This window comes from Epinephelus lanceolatus, chromosome 11 (assembly GCF_041903045.1).
Source record: "Epinephelus lanceolatus isolate andai-2023 chromosome 11, ASM4190304v1, whole genome shotgun sequence".
Lineage (NCBI taxonomy): Eukaryota > Metazoa > Chordata > Actinopteri > Perciformes > Serranidae > Epinephelus > Epinephelus lanceolatus.
The window spans coordinates 9136432-9153300 of record NC_135744.1 but is presented as its reverse complement, the minus strand read 5'-3'; the positions used below and the strand labels follow the sequence as shown (position 1 = coordinate 9153300).

Here is a 16869-nt window from a genome sequence, read left to right as displayed (position 1 = left end):
GATCTAATGATTCTGATCTCTAAAGGTCATCGCATGTAAAAGTGAAAGATCTATATTAGCTGCAGTTTCTCATTGTTGTTTGTCCCACAACTGAACTGCATTTTTCCAGGCTTACCAGTGAGCACTTACACATGTGCATGAGTATGGCACTAACTCCATTCAAGCAAAGATTGAAACAGAATTATTTAGCGGATTGTATTGTTTTCTTTAATTTGAATTGTGTAATACCTGGCCACAGGCTTTAAATGAAAAGGGGGCAGTATTTCACCTCCAAGCCAAATACTAACAGCAGGTCAAGAATACCTACAATTTGCTGAAACTCTGAGATCCGGTCAAAATACACTTATTTTGTGATTTTCATGTGTGGCAGTTTGTAAACACCCACCAACACTACATTTTTTTGGTACGGTTTGTGTTGTCTTTAATTGCACTGTTTGCGCTTCGTGTGTCTTTCAGCTTTACGACAGTCTTTGTCTAAAAACAAATGATTTGGGATAAAGTGTTTATTTTGGCTTTGGCCAAGGCCTGGATTCAGACGGTTAAGGATGACGGGCTTCAATAAACAATAAGACTGCAAGCTAGCCTGGCCTAGCTACCTTATCTTGGCTGTTGTCAATTAAGGAAGAGGAAATTGAGGATGTAAAAAGATCTCTTAAGTTTGTTAGGAGAGATCCCAGGTATCTGAAACCAACAAAAATTATTTAACTATACTAGACACGACTTCTTTGTCCTCTCTTATTGGACTGAGGGTAGACGGGTTGCAACAGTGACTCACTATTGCTCCTAGTGGTACAAGAGGTATTACAATACAGGACGGGCTGGGGGTAGCTGGTTTGCACGCTCATTTCAGTAGATATCTCTGCAACGTAATATACAGATATCTTTGACATAACAGCCAATTTTGCCATTGTTTAGCCATTAAATGGCCATTATCAGTGGTGATAAGCATGGTAGATATCAACCCGTCCTCACTCCAAAGTCGTCGAAAACCAGCTCTTGGTCAGTGACTTCTGTTGATACACACTGATGAAAAAAGCTGTCCTTTCATGTAGTGCTGCACGATTAATCTAATCGCAATCGCAATCGCAATCGCGATGTCAGGCTGTGCGATTACATAACCGCATAAAAGGCTGCGATTTGCGATTTAATGTAGGCTAAATAAATGTTAACGTGTGTGCCTGTGAACGTGACTGCCTCTCCTGTAGTGTGTGGAGTTTGTTGACATCACGCCTACAAGCTATCCTGGTGCGTGCAGCCAGCGTGCAGCAGTGACCAACAAAGATGCTGAAGAAGAGTATGAGCACGACCATGAACAGGCTGAGTTGGTGGTGAAAAAAACGAATGAAATGTCTATTACATTGCGATAATTTGGATTCAGGTACGGCGACGTTGAACAGAAAGACGTGCTGTGTAAGTGTAAAAGTTAAAGTCGCCACGTCCCGCGGCAACACGACCAATCTATATCAACACTTGAGACAGCACAGCACAGGGAATAGTAGGAAGAGTGCATGCGAGAGAAAGCCGAGCCATGTAACGTTAAAGACAAAGAGACAACTGAAAGCCGCCAGAGCCTCATAAAACAACATCCAAGCACAGTTAAGCAAACATTTGTAAGTGTCACAGGGAAATCATGGACTCCGTAACAAATGAAAAATTGAGCAACTTTGCTCGGGTTCAGCCCACTTGACATGCTGCTGTGTTGTGCTATGGCGCTGGAATTTGTCATTTACGTGACAACGCCTGAACGCAACACAGGCTCGCTCCGCTGTGTGTACAGTTTATGATTATGTTTATTTTATTTAAGAGGGAGCAGTGCACATTAATTAACATGATCACTTAAGTCACGTAAATGTGCCAAATTTAGCTATACAGGCTAATTTTCATCTGCAGATGTGCTGCGCTGCTGTGTGAGCAGCGTGTTTGACTGTGCTCAGTCTGTTGATGGTCATTGACACACTGTCTGTCCATAACAATAACTATGTCAGGTCAGTGCCCCCCTATTATAATATAGGGGAAACACTGAATCAAGCAAAAAGACTCATGATACCATTTATTTATTATATTTTATTGCAATTATATTGTAATCGCAGTCGCAATCGCAAATCGCAATATTGTCCACCATAATCGCAATCGCACATTTTTATCAAATCGTGCAGTACTACTTTCATGTCGGCATGATACGTGGCCAGTCACTGTTATTGTCTAACAGTGCTTGGCTGCGTCAGAAAGATACATGTCAGGACCACAACAAAGGTTAAGGTGGCGAAAGTTAGAGTAGGGCAGGTGGAGGGTTGGTGGATGAACCTAACAAACACCAACTTTCACCTGGGAGGCTGGTGTTTGCTTCCCGTGTGATTGTAAAGCCAAACCCTTCTCTCTTTTCCTGAACCCAATCACATGCTTTTATTGCCTAAAGTCAACCATGTGTGTGTGTAGGCAAAACCTAACCATGTGCTTTTGTTGTTGAGGGAAAAAAAAGCTCAATTTGCGGTGTTACCGACGTAATGTGTTTATTTTGAAAGAGACTGTATGCAAAATGTACATTACATGTAAAAAATGGAGGGTTAGGGTAAGAGTCCCATGGGAAACCAATATTTATGCACAACCATGAACATCTTCTGACCCCAACCACGTCGTATTGGCACCTAAACCTAAGGAAAGTGAAACCTAATGAACTGGTAACAGCCATTGAATGGGCTGATAATGGCCTTTTGAACCTACCAGTAGGTGTAGCGGGCCCCTAATGACGCTAATGACAATGAGGCTTATAACAACAGATGACCGCCATTAAATGGGCTGATCCCAATCAAGTGCACATCAAAGTTTTTACATCTTTATATTCTGTTGATAATATTAGTTCTTTTTTTTAATGTTTTAAAGTAAAATTCATATCCTACACCTCTAAGTTCACTGTGCTACAACTAATTGGTTCCTACAAGTTTAGGTTAGGGGAAGCCCCAGTTTACAGGTTACTAAGTTCCCATGGTGGCAAAGAGTTATATGTGATAACAAAATAAAAATACTGCTGTTATTATACAGTAGGGCTTATTATTTGGGAACAGAGGAATTTCAAATGTGGTATTATGTATCTTGATCTCTCTTGCAAAAGAATATCTTGATCTCTAGGAGATGACCTGATTAACTGAGGTTACGTATATGATAGGCACTTGAATTGCCAAACTGGTTATGGGCAATTACACTGATAAACTGGTTTCTGCCAATGTGAACACTTTTAATCTGGTATTTCAATAAAATGTAATAATAATAATTTGATTTTCATAGTAACTTCTTAATTTGCATACTGTCTGTGTATGTATACACATATACACATCTTTTTGGTATAAAGTACTTCCTAATTCTCTTGCAGTACATCTCCCATTCATGCCCTTCCTCCTCTCACTTCCTCTGCCTCTCCTTCTCCTTGTCTTCTCATCATTACCTCTATAGGTGTCCTCCATCCTCACTGTCTTTCTCTTGTTAGGGGTAAATTCAATCTGTCCTTGTCAGCTTTAATCAAAGCACCCACAGATTCAATTTAGCAGGTATGTGTGGGAGGTTAAGGTGGTACCTTCAGGATGACAGGAAACAAAAGGGGGGGGGGGGGTTGTACACACATCCCTCTGCCTCTTCACTTTGAATAAGACTTAAGGCCATTGTCATCAGCCTCTCTACAGCTCAATATCTTTTCACAAGCCAAGTCTAAACTCTAACTGCAATAATACTCAGAAAAAGTCGCTGATCCCCCTGATCCCCTCATGTCCACAGACTTGATTTGCTGAGTGTCTAAAGAGTGTCTGCAATCCAGAGACATAAAGTTAGATAAACCTTCAAAATTGAAAGAAACACATGAATAAATCCCTTAATCTCTAATGGGCTTTTACTTAATATAAAACAAGCTAGAAGATTAGAGCTTAAAACTTTGTTGTTTCATGGTAGTTTAATCTGATGTGTACATCTTGGAGAAAGTTTAAGGGATTAACTAGATCACCTACTTCATGAACAGCTGCGTCCCCATACCCCTCATTTGACACTATTTAGTACCAGATCCTGTTTTTAAGTTCCCTCTGATGAAAAAAGGGTTGGTTAAGGTCAGAAATCCACAGACACTGCATGACTTTAACAGCAATCAGCCACTAATCTTCTGCTTGTCTTGTCTAGATGCAGACAAACAGCAAGCTGTTGTTTATTGTAAGTCTCTCAAATTTAGATTAGGGTTCACGATGTTACTAAACTGTGGTGAAACATTGTAATTCATAGAAGAGGGCAGGCATTTCCCAAATTTTACCTCAACCTAAACTTTAGAACAAGCACCCTGCTTTTGTTTATGGTGCTTTAAGTGTGTTTGCTGTCAGTCCATATGCAGTCCAGCAAAGCTGCATCATACAGTTTACTGTTCAGTTTGTCAGTTTCAATTAAATCCAAGGCAATCACTGTAAAGTAATTTAACTGCATCTAAGCACTAATATTTCAGAAAAAGTTAAGGGATTATTGTGATGCTGTTTACCATGAAATTTTAGGCTACAATAATCATAGCATGAAAACTGAGAAGGGTCCAACAGCAGACACACACCTCGCTGCACTTACACTACTCACAGTCCTTCCCAAATATATTTTTTTTCGAGGAAACTGGTACTAGCCAATCAGAGGGACGGTAGGGTGGTGTCATGTGCTTAGCTAACGTTAGCTGAGCTGCTCATGGCAATAAGCTGGGGGAGGGCCATGAGGAGAGTGGGAGGGCAATGAGGTGCACCGGGGTTGCCACCAGATATACTCGTGAAAATTTGATGTCAGTATACTCAACATACCCATGTGTTTCTAATGAATGTATCTACCAAGTTGCAAAATTTTGTCCCCACCAAAGCATGATATATTTAACACTGCGTGAGTGTGAGCCGCAGCAGTTGAGCAAGGTAGCCATAACCCACTGCTCACACAGGCAGTGTGGCCTGGGCTTATCAACATGTGGTTTCTGTCAGTAGTAGTCACTTAAACTTTCTGCAGTACCGCTAATGTTACAGCATACGTCACCTAATATTGTTATTTGGTCATTTTGAATTTTCCGTTTACTTAAACCACCATGCACGAGTGAGTAAATTCCTTAAACCAACGTTACAGTCTGTATGTTACTGTTTCAGTTATTTTCCTCACCCCACACTGATGCAAAAATACATTAGCTAATGCTTTTCTAAGCTACATGTTACCCGAGTGATGAAAAAAATCCATGTTATAACCAGTTTAAGTTTTAAGTCAACTACAGTAAAATATTGATCCTCCAGTTCAGGGAAAGGGCTGCTGTGATATACAGTGAATAAATAAATGTACATGTCACAGCAGGCCTTTTGAATTTGAGCTCCAGAATTTTTCTGATCGGGCATCTGACAAATAGGGTCTATCTTTATTATCATTTTTTAATATGCTGCTGTTGTCATTATTTTTAAGAGAAGATGATTGAATAAGATTATTTAAATATCAGTGAGACATGTTTTTGATGTTAATTTGTGGTAAACCAAAACCAGACTCATTTCTTCAGTCAAAGGGCTTTTTTGTTACCTGAAAGCCCCTAAAAACTATTCTGTGACATGAAATCCTTATTTTTAAGTAAGCAACAAGCAAAGTTACCATTTAGTAAAAACGTTTTTTTGTACTTTTTTTTAAATTATTTTTCTTATGATCTGCTTCATCAGGACTGTATGGTTGTGGTTTGATCTGATTTGATTGACAGTCAGTACGGTTACATGCACATTTAAGTGGAGCTATGGTTATAGCCCGAATAGGCCATTTAACTGGACTGCTGTCCTTGTCCCAGTATACAAGCACGGGAGTAGGATTGATTTACTGACCGAAGAATGTCTGGCTCCGCTACAATTGGTGGCGAATGCTCCCTTTAAGCATGTTAGTATTTGACCTTTATCTGGTTGACCTAATACGTCATTCTGTGTTTTCCTCCCATCCATGTTTTTTGAAATGTTTAACTCTTTCAGCTGACACAGCACGAACTGTGTCTCTTTGTCCGTCCAAAATGCACGGCTGTGGATTTGGCCATGTTGTTACCGGCCTTTGTTCTGTTACGCATTTAATGCTATTTGACTTCCGTGTTGAAGCCTGGGGCGGATACTGTGGCACATGCGCAGAGTGCCTAGGCCAGTTTGGGTCCAATTGACTGAATACGTGCAAGAGTAATTCGACTCTCAATCACATTATCTAGATGTGTTAGTCTGACTTTCAGAAATTCAGCCTAATATTATTTCAGTCAGACTAACATGTTTACATTTATTCTAAAAGTTCAGTGTTAGTCGGACTAACACATTACATTGGTTTTTTTCCAATGTCATGTAAACATACTGGCAGGCAAACATTAGCAGCAGTCCACTGATTCATCACATTATGATAAAACATTTTAGTATACCATGATTGGTGCATGGAAGTATGTGACATCACCTTCATCCAAATGAGCCCTGCCCACTCCAAACCAGTTTGCAATGCTCAGGCAAAATAATAGAAAATATAGACATCTCTTATATGAAATAACAAAGTTTTCTAATGTTGGCAGAAAATCATGTATTCATAAAGAGATCATTACTCACAATAAGAATCTGATTGAGAAAATGTGCTTTGAGGCCTTAACCCTAACCACAAAGTCCTTAGCTTCCCATGACCACCTACCTAAGGTATGCATGCGGTAGAGAACATAGCACTAAACTAAGCTCAAAAACACACTCAAAATTTATCTGGCATAACAATTACATATAAATGTAATTTCCAGGAGGCGGGGTTCTCCTCTGATCACTGACCCACCCACCCAACTTGAATCAACGAAAACACCTGCACACTCATGAAACTGAAGAGAAATGCTCAGTTTTCAATTAAAAACAACCTGCTTTTAGCCAGATTATTACACAGGAGAGGAACGTTATCAGTGGCAGTTCATATCCAGCCCCATGGCTTCTCTTCTCATGTTCTCCACATGCTGCCTCTACGACAGTCTGATTCACAGCTCTTTTCAGTCCCACCCACCTCCCCTTTAATCTCCACTGTTACATCTCCCTACCTCTCTTCCTGTATTTTCGATTACCTCTTTATCTGTGTCTGCCCCCACAATTGCCTCCCACCTCCAACTTTTTGATACGATTTCACTGTTATCTCAACTTTTGTCTTTAAACCTCTGTTTACCTCCACATAGTCGCCCTGCCTTTCTGCCTCTCTCTCTGTCTCTCTCTCTCTGACCCCTGTCACAGTCAGTAAAGTTCTGATGAGAAGCTACCTAACACTGCATTGTCTGATCAGGTGTTGTTGAGTAAGCGAGTTTGCGGCCCCGATCTCTTGAGGTCAGCTTAATGCTATCCTCTGCTGGATCTCTCCTTGTAACCTGGTCTGCCGCCCGCCAGCTGGGGCCTACACTTGTGCTCCAACTGTCGACTGGCCCCTCGGATGCTTACTCCTACAACATACTACAGTGTGCCACCATGCCAAACAGCCCACACAATGCTACAAGATGTCTAGGTCTGCACTATATTTGCATCCATTAGTTTCTAATGACTCAGCTAATAGTGTTGCTATTTGTGATGCATATTTGGATTTCTGTGGTAATAGTACTAGTGACATTTCTCTTCTACCAGTGATGTTAAAAAGATTCTTTCTTTGTATCACATATGTGGGTAATTTTGGATCTAAACGTCTGCTTATCATTTCCACGCACATGCTTAACGCTAAGACTGTGTGCTCATTTGATCTAACTTAGAGAAAGATACCAAAGGGCAAGCAGCTCGATATCCCTCCCTTTCAAGTCAGATTCCACCTTGAACAAACTAAGAGGGTGATTATTGATTATTTGCTATACATTAATGAGCTGAATTGATCTGAAAAGAGGGCAGCGGTGCAGATCACTGACTGTAGGAGGGTTATTCATTGGTCAGGACAACACTTGAAGGGGTTACCTGTGTAGTAAAGCACGGTACAGGACACCTAGAGGGTAATGAGGGAAAAGGCATGTAAATTAAGGCAGATTCTGGAGTTTGTTATGGATCTAATCCAGTGTGAGCTCTGTGCCAACCACATGTATTAACAGCAAGGTTTATGTCCATCCCTATCATTTTAGTAGCCCGTTGCTTTATGGCAGTAATAAATATAGCAGCTGGTGTGATGCTAATGTGACAGCTGAGAAAAACTCTGATTAAAAAAAAAAAAAAAACACAGCTTGTAGAGAAGCTACAGAATCCTGTGATGGCTGTGCTGTGTGGAGAAAATGTCCAATTTCTATTCTAAATTGAAAATCGATCAAAAAGAGCTTTCGATTTTCAGTCAATTTCAGACCAGTGATTCTCCTACCATTTATTTCTCTCTATCCCTGCCTGTTTGAGTAAGTCCGAAGCCTTCAGCTGTTTTTTCGAGACACAGTGGCCACATCTGGGGTCACAAATAATGGAAAAACCGGAAACCGGAAAACTGTCCTGCTTCCCTAAACTTATGGACATCCCCGCAAGTTATGTGAAGAACCGAATCAGTTAGGAAAGTTAAGCTTCTGTTGTAAAGTTATCCTCTGCCATCTAGTGGCTCTTCTTTGTGTTTTTGTGTTTAACAGTTTGTTTCCAATTGACTAGTGAAAAAAGTTATTGTTATCAATTGTGATTAAATTGTTTAAATTTTACTGTAAGGCCTTATTGTGGCACATTCTCAAAAAAATATGGCAGTTATATCACAATTAATGCTATGTATAATTGTTACAAATTAAGACTCGGTAGTCTAACAGTGGAATAGCTGTAAGAACTGAAAAATTGAAAAAGTGGAAAAAAATTGAATCAAATCGTTACCTTAAAATTGAAAGTCAAATTGAATCGTGGATTTGGAGAATTGGACAACCTTAATATATGTATTTCCTAGTAACAAGGTATTAACTCGTAGAAATGACATCCTATTGCCATCCTGTGCGCATGTTACAAAAGATAGGGACTTGTGTTGCATAAATGTGGAAGCATAGTTATTAATCTCTAATAGGGCTGCAACTAACGATTATTATCATTGTCGACTAATCTGTTGATTATTTCTTCGATTAGTCGACTAATCATTTTATCGAAAAATGTGTTAAAATGTTGAAAAATGTCTGTCTCTCCCAAACCCCAAAATTATGTCATCTAATGTCTTGTTTCGTACTCACGCCAAAGGGTTTTAGTTCACCGTCATGGGAGAGTGTGTAAAGCTGCCAATATCTGAACGTAAGAAGCTGCAATAAGAGTATTTTGGGGTACTTTTATAGTACTTTTCTATGAAAAATCACTCAAACCGATTAGTCGACTACTATAATAGTCACTGATTATTTTAATAGTCGATTAGTCATCGATTAGTCCACTAATTGTTGCAGCCCTAATCTCTAAGCCTTTTTTAGACCCACATAAGTATATATATACAATATATATATATACTTATATATATACAGTACAGGCCAAAAGTTTGGACACACCTTCTCATTCAATGCGTTTTCTTTATTTTCATGACTATTTACATTGTAGATTCTCACTGAAGGCATCAAAACTATGAATGAACACATGTGGAGTTATGTACTTAACAAAAAAAGGTGAAATAACTGAAAACATGTTTTATATTCTAGTTTCTTCAAAATAGCCACCCTTTGCTCTGATTACTGCTTTGCACACTCTTGGCATTCTCTCCATGAGCTTCAAGAGGTAGTCACCTGAAATGGTTTCCACTTCACAGGTGTGCCTTATCAGGGTTAATTAGTGGAATTTCTTGCTTTATCAATGGGGTTGGGACCATCAGTTGTGTTGTGCAGAAGTCAGGTTAATACACAGCCGACAGCCCTATTGGACAACTGTTAAAATTCATATTATGGCAAGAACCAATCAGCTAACTAAAGAAAAACCAGTGGCCATCATTACTTTAAGAAATGAAGGTCAGTCAGTCCGGAAAATTGCAAAAACTTTAAATGTGTCCCCAAATGGAGTCGCAAAAACCATCAAGCGCTACAACGAAACTGGCACACATGAGGACCGACCCAGGAAAGGAAGACCAAGAGTCACCTCTGCTTCTGAGGATAAGTTCATCCGAGTCACCAGCCTCAGAAATGGCAAGTTAACAGCAGCTCAGATCAGAGACCAGATGAATGCCACACAGAGTTCTAGCAGCAGACCCATCTCTAGAACAACTGTTAAGAGGAGACTGCGCGAATCAGGCCTTCATGGTCAAATAGCTGCTAGGAAACCACTGCTAAGGAGAGGCAACAAGCAGAAGAGATTTGTTTGGGCCAAGAAACACAAGGAATGGACATTAGACCAGTGGAAATCTGTGCTTTGGTCTGATGAGTCCAAATTTGAGATCTTTGGTTCCAACCGCCGTGTCTTTGTGAGACGCAGAAAAGGTGAACGGATGGATTCCACATGCCTGGTTCCCACTGTGAAGCATGGAGGAGGAGGTGTGATGGTGTGGGGGTGTTTTGCTGGTGACACTGTTGGGGATTTATTCAAAATTGAAGGCACACTGAACCAGCATGGCTACCACAGCATCCTGCAGCGACATGCCATCCCATCCGGTTTGCGTTTAGTTGGACCATCATTTATTTTTCAACAGGACAATGACCCCAAACACACCTCCAGGCTGTGTAAGGGCTATTTGACCAAGAAAGAGAGTGATGGAGTGCTGCGGCAGATGACCTGGCCTCCACAGTCACCGGACCTGAACCCAATCGAGATGGTTTGGGGTGAGCTGGACCGCAGAGTGAAGGCAAAGGGGCCAACAAGTGCTAAACACCTCTGGGAACTCCTTCAAGACTGTTGGAAAACCATTTCAGGTGACTACCTCTTGAAGCTCATGGAGAGAATGCCAAGAGTGTGCAAAGTAGTAATCAGAGCAAAGGGTGGCTATTTTGAAGAAACTAGAATATAAAACATGTTTTCAGTTATTTCACCTTTTTTTGTTAAGTACATAACTCCACATGTGTTCATTCATAGTTTTGATGCCTTCAGTGAGAATCTACAATGTAAATAGTCATGAAAATACAGAAAACGCATTGAATGAGAAGGTGTGTCCAAACTTTTGGCCTGTACTGTATATATATACAATATCTGGTTAAAATCCCAAAGTCCTACAGACAGTTTTGTAAAAAGGTCAGTAGCTTAAATGAAGATGATTTTTCCCCTCTCAATTTGAAACACAAAGAGAAACACTTGTTAGCTGTGTTTTAATAGTAGCAGGTATTATTTCCAAAGCCTGTGGGTGGCAATGTAAGTAGGTCTACATCTACAGGGCTAGCAGGTTGGTATATTGCAAAAGGTCCGACAGTAACGGTTTAACTCCCCCCTGTGGACAAAGTGCTGCCTGCTAAGCATAAATGAGCAGATTTATGAGTTGATGAGTAAGTTGGTAGGCCTACCCTGCTTGGCAAATGTAATACACGTAATTATCTAATTATCTAAACAACTTTTGGATACATTATATCAAACTGTACAGACATTCATGGTCCCCAGAGGATGTAGCACAATGGCTCTGGTGATGCCCACACCTCACCACTACCACCAACAACCACCTGGTTTTAGTGAAATTTCTGGACAACTATTGTAAAGATTGCCTGGAGTTTGTTAGACTATATATGCTGCCCAGAGGATGAATCCTAATAACTTTGGTGATCCTCTGACTTTTTACCTGGTGCCATCATGAGTTTGCAGTTTTAATTCATCCAGTACTTAAGTTGATGACCACATACCTGCTAGATTACAAGGGATGCACCAAGTTATGGCCTCACTGATGATTATACTCTGTTTTGACATAAAATTAGATATGTCCATTTCAAACTTTCAGACACCCTCATACTTTAATGTGTCCTCTATGATGGCATGAATACAGCCAACAGATGGCACTAGACTATTGTAGACGGCAGTGGTCTGTATGGCCATTATATACATACAACCCAACATGGATATTTTTTTTCCACTATATAACTAATTCATTTTGAGCCACCATTTTAAAAATGTCTTCATTATGTCCTACCATCCTATCTCTCTTGAAAATATGCTACACTGCCTCCACAATCTTGTCCTTATCCATAAGCTCTCAGAAAACGTGCACAAATACAGACGAAATAAATGCAAAGTGGGGACAGAAGGCTCCATCCGCCTCCGTCTCCATTTCTAAAGTTGAGCATAAATGAGCCCTGAGGAGTTTTGTAGGTTTTTAAATGTTACTACATATTATTTGCACTTTATTTTTCTTAAATCTAGACAATGGGAAAACCTATATTTTTGATATCTGCTTAGCGTCTGGGCCCTTATGATCTAGCTTCAGATAGCTTATCAGGTTGTCCTTTTTCACATCTCCATCATGTCTTACGGGTTGTGTTCGCATTTTACCTACTTTTTTGTGGATAAACTGAAACTGAAAGGTAATGCCATGTTACACAGCCAAATTGAATTTCAGAACAAAGGAAGACATGGATAATAATCTCCTAATGATCATAACTGTTACTTGAGGTGAGCGTGGAGCCTTTTCATTTATGTCCACAATCCGCCCCTTTGCAATTACAACACCAGATGAACATCTGGTATTATTATATAAACAACTAACAGCCAGTTTCATAAAAAGCAGGGACTGGTAGAGCAGATACAAAATAATGGTTCCAGTACACCTTTTCTGAGATATAGCTGTATTATTACAGGATGTTGTCATTGACCTGGATGTTTCTATACTACTGAAATGTTTTATGGCTTTAATAATAGAAGGACTTAAATGTATTGAGCCAGTACCAACAACTCTTTAGATGTCTATTACCTAATGGTACCACAGATGGAACTAGATAAGCAAGACTTAAAGTATTTCATCACCAGACAAATTTCAGGTGAAGCTTTCTGCAATTCCCATAATAAATATTGTACAGTATCCTATCTACAGTACATCAGTCTTTATACCATGTGATGGACTTCAAAGTTTTTGAATCACAATTCTGTTTGAAGCATAGTAGACATATGTGAACACAGTGGTGCAGAATGAAATGAAAGTCCTCATCAAGCACAAAGCTCTGCTCATCACTCATCATTCTCACGTTCAATCTGCTTAGATGCAGTCTTTAGCTCCGGGGTTGGGGGGGTGGAGGGTGTGTGTGTGTGTGTGCGCGTGGCGGGGGGGGCTGACACTCTAAATTCACAGTTTCTTCCCCAATCAGCCATGAAAGTATGTGGCCTCTTTATGAAGGATGTTTGTTCAGCGACATTTCTGTAATATGCATAATTTAACTTAAGCATACTACACTCGCTAATTGTGCATGAATAAGGCAAAACATTTCTCAGTTATGAATTAAATAATTCAGCAGTCTACCAGTCACACCAAAGCAGTAAAGAATACTGCACAAATAAATTAAGATATTACATTACTCTCTCTGCTGAATTAATGCAATAGTGCATTTAGGGAAAGGAATACACCAGGGTTTACATATTAAGAAATTAAACAAAAAATTACTTTCCATTAAATGTTAAACAGGCATTTTATCATTTATGAATAGTAATATGAAGCAATAATGTCACAACACACACCGCATCCACAAGCACAGCATCAGATTGTATACTTTTAAATGGGCTAATTTGTGTTGTGGCACATGTTTCTTTTTCATTGACAAAAGAGAAGGTGATGTTGGCAACACATCACATAATTCTCCATTCAGAGCCTCAGTGTTGAAGTTGTGCTTACAAAGAGAAATTACATCAGAGAAGCTGACAGAGTTACCCAGCACAGGAACATTCTTACCCACATTGGTTGTGTGGCTGGTGTGGATGTCAGGACAGCACTACTGCAAGACTGAAGTTGATGTGACACTGTGCGGTAGCCCAGTCCTCTAGAATTAGCTTTTTAAAATTGTAATGTTTATGATAGAAACTGGACAGGTTAATTGGTGACTCTAAATTGCCCGTAGGTGTGAATGTGAGTGTGAATGGTTGTCTGTCTCTATGTGTCAGCCCTGCGATAGTCTGGCGACCTGTCCAGAGTGTACCCCGCCTCTCGCCCCATGTCAGCTAGGATAGGCTCCAGCCCCCATCAAGAGGATAAGCGGTTAGAAAATGGATGGATGGATGGATGATAGAAACTGCAAAATTTTTGTGTTATTATTTAAAGCACAAATGTTTCATATAGTCACAAAACAATACTCAAACAAGTGATTGATCCAAACAACACCCATCCATCCAAAGAGATATGTTATATCCCAGTGTTTCTAAACACTTTCCAAATAAAAATCTTGATCGCACAATTAATTTTCCTCTTCCACCCACATTTTGTGCTTGTGTGAGTGTGCTGGTGCAGATGTGTGTGTCACTCACTGAATGCTCCTTGAATTTTAATTTATAGGATCAAAACAAAAATCTTAACTTCTACTCAAACTAGTCAGCCTGACGTTAGGTGTGTGCATGTACATCTGTTAGCGTTTCTTCAGCAATTTCCAATAATTTCTTCCCATTGCAAGAGACAACTGTTTGTTGTGCAACTGTATGCATTATACATGTACATGGTAATTTGTAGCTAAAAGGTGTACAGATGAAGTGGCTTTGAGTTTGACAATCTGCAGATGTGCACAAAACCAGAGAGAGTGCTTACACTGCATAAAACTGTAATGATGATTTTGAGCTAATTTCCCAATTTATTGTTCCTGCAGGTCTCTACGTAATTATATGTTTGGGAACGCTAAAGCTCCATTAGGTGAGTGGAAACTCATTCCAGCTGCATTTATTCAACAGCTTGTTTAATTTTCACTCTGCAGAGCTTAGGGCAGCAGCCACCATTGGTCAGTGTATCAAACAAGTGAAGCTCTAAGAGGTGGCTGCCCTGAAAACAACTGCTACTATGAAACCATTAGATTTTAAGTTAATGGCTTTTAATTGTCAATCTATGGTAAACAGATTGAGCATAATAACTAACTGTCACGCTGTATGATTCCTTGTTCCTAATGGAAAGATATTTTGATACAATGTTGATCTGTAGTTTCAAAAGAGATGAAAGAGAACTGAATAATATAATAAAACCTCTCTGGCAGGTTTTTGATCAACTAAATGAACAAAAGTAAAAATTTGAAAACTCGAACCAGAATTTTAAATATTGGATTTTGTGATATAAGCTTAATTTTGTATTTGATTAATTGTAAAAATGTAAAACTCCTCAGCTCTTTTTACTTGTTTCATAAAAATTGTATCATTTTTGAGCCCACTGTGTCAACATATGGGGGAGAAAAAGAACAAGCGGAAAAACATGAAAACAATAGCAGTGACTCACCCGGTCTTTTCTCATTTCGACCTTTTCGACCCCCGCATAGTCGTACTTTGGAGATCAGCACCAGGATCTGTTTCTGGCACAAGGACTTGTTGCTCTTAGGACAGGGCTTGCGCTTGTTGGCTACCGGTCGGTTGGTTTGGTCGTCCTTGACCGCCCGTTTCTGTCTAATGAGAGAGCTGGCGAGAGCTGCCATCTTCCCCCCCTCTCACCTTTGGGAGGGGGGTGTCTTCCTTCCCAGTACCCCCTTTGCTGGTTTGGCTTTTGCTTTTCCTCAGAAAAAAACTAGAGTGGGACAAACGGTGTAGAGAAGCCCCCACAGGGGAGACAGGGGTGTCTAAGTGGGTTAACAGGGAAGAGTTTAGTTTGAGGGTTCCCTTGGAGAGGGAAGAACTGGAAGAGATGCAAGTTCACCTGCAGTCCAAAGTAAAGCCTCCACGCTGACCGAAAAATAAAAATCTGACACTAACAGAGCACACGAAAAAGTGCCACAGTCACATTTTCAGTTTTGAAAATAACAGGTTAAAATGACTGACTTTTAAAAAGGTGAAGATGGAGACATAGATCTACCCCTCTTCCCCACTCATCTTTCACATTCAAATAGCCAATTTCAAAATCTTATATTGCAAAATAACTAACCTACTTTGACTAGACAACACCAAAGAGAAAGAGCTCAATTTATTTTACATATAAAAACACTTTTACTGAAGAAAAGTGGAATCATTTTGAATGCTAGGAAGCTTGTAAAAGCGCAAGAAAGATCAAACTGTTTGTCAGCATTTGTGCAGTCCACGGAGGTCCAACTTTGCCTCCCATTTAAACCTGGCAGCATGGAATAATGAGCCGAGAGTCCAAGCGGTAATCCAGATGACTTAAATCCAGAGGTAGAACAGCAGGCGGGATGTTGGTGGTCGTTGTGGGAATGAAACCGGGAACGGAGCAGAGACATGGACACAGACAGACAGAGATTCCTCTTCTGCCTCCGATGGCACGCTCCTTTCCCACAGTCCTCACCGAACCTCCCCCTCCCTCCTCCTCATCCCCCTCCTCCCCCTCCTCCCCCCTCCCTCTCCTCCTCCTCCTCCTCCCATCCAAAGTCAGCGAGTGGTTGTGAGAGTATGTGTGCGTGAATTCCAGCAGCCACCATCAGTAGAGGTGACATTCATGAGAGAGAGGGGGGAGAGAGAGCAAAAAAGAGCGAGGGAGACAGGAGGGAGGGAGGGAGGCAGATGCTGTGATGTGTGAGAGTGAGCTTGACTGGGAGAGGGAATGGGCGAGAGATGGGCAACAGCCACTTCACAAAAATCACTGCTCGCAGGGGCTGCAATTTTTTTATTTTACAGCAATGTCCCCTTAACAAAAAAAACAAACAAAAAAAAAAAAACTCAATCATTCTGACTGCTGCGCTGAAACAGAGAGACAGAGGGAGAAAGAGAGAGAGTGCTTAAGGTGCAGATTGTGACAGTTCTCTGTCTCCTCGAGAGGAACAGCATCACCATGTGTTACCTTCCTGTCACATGCATCCACACACACACACACACACACACGCACGCATGCACACAGAGCACATCAGCATATTTTTGTAGTAGAGTCTCCCCTGCTGAATAATTGTCTGTC

At 40.4% G+C, this 16869-nt stretch overlaps 1 protein-coding gene across 1 annotated transcript in view; it reads right to left on the bottom strand.

The window, feature by feature from the left end:
- fgf11b (fibroblast growth factor 11b) overlaps nucleotides 1-16564 on the bottom strand; it is a 61830-nt gene extending 45266 nt beyond the window's left edge. Inside the window, exon 1 of the mRNA XM_033650423.2 lies at nucleotides 15256-16564. Coding sequence (XP_033506314.1) covers nucleotides 15256-15448 — 193 coding nt within the window. The 5' untranslated portion in view covers nucleotides 15449-16564. The remainder of the gene's footprint in view (nucleotides 1-15255) is intronic.
- Nucleotides 16565-16869: the final 305 nt, after the last annotated feature.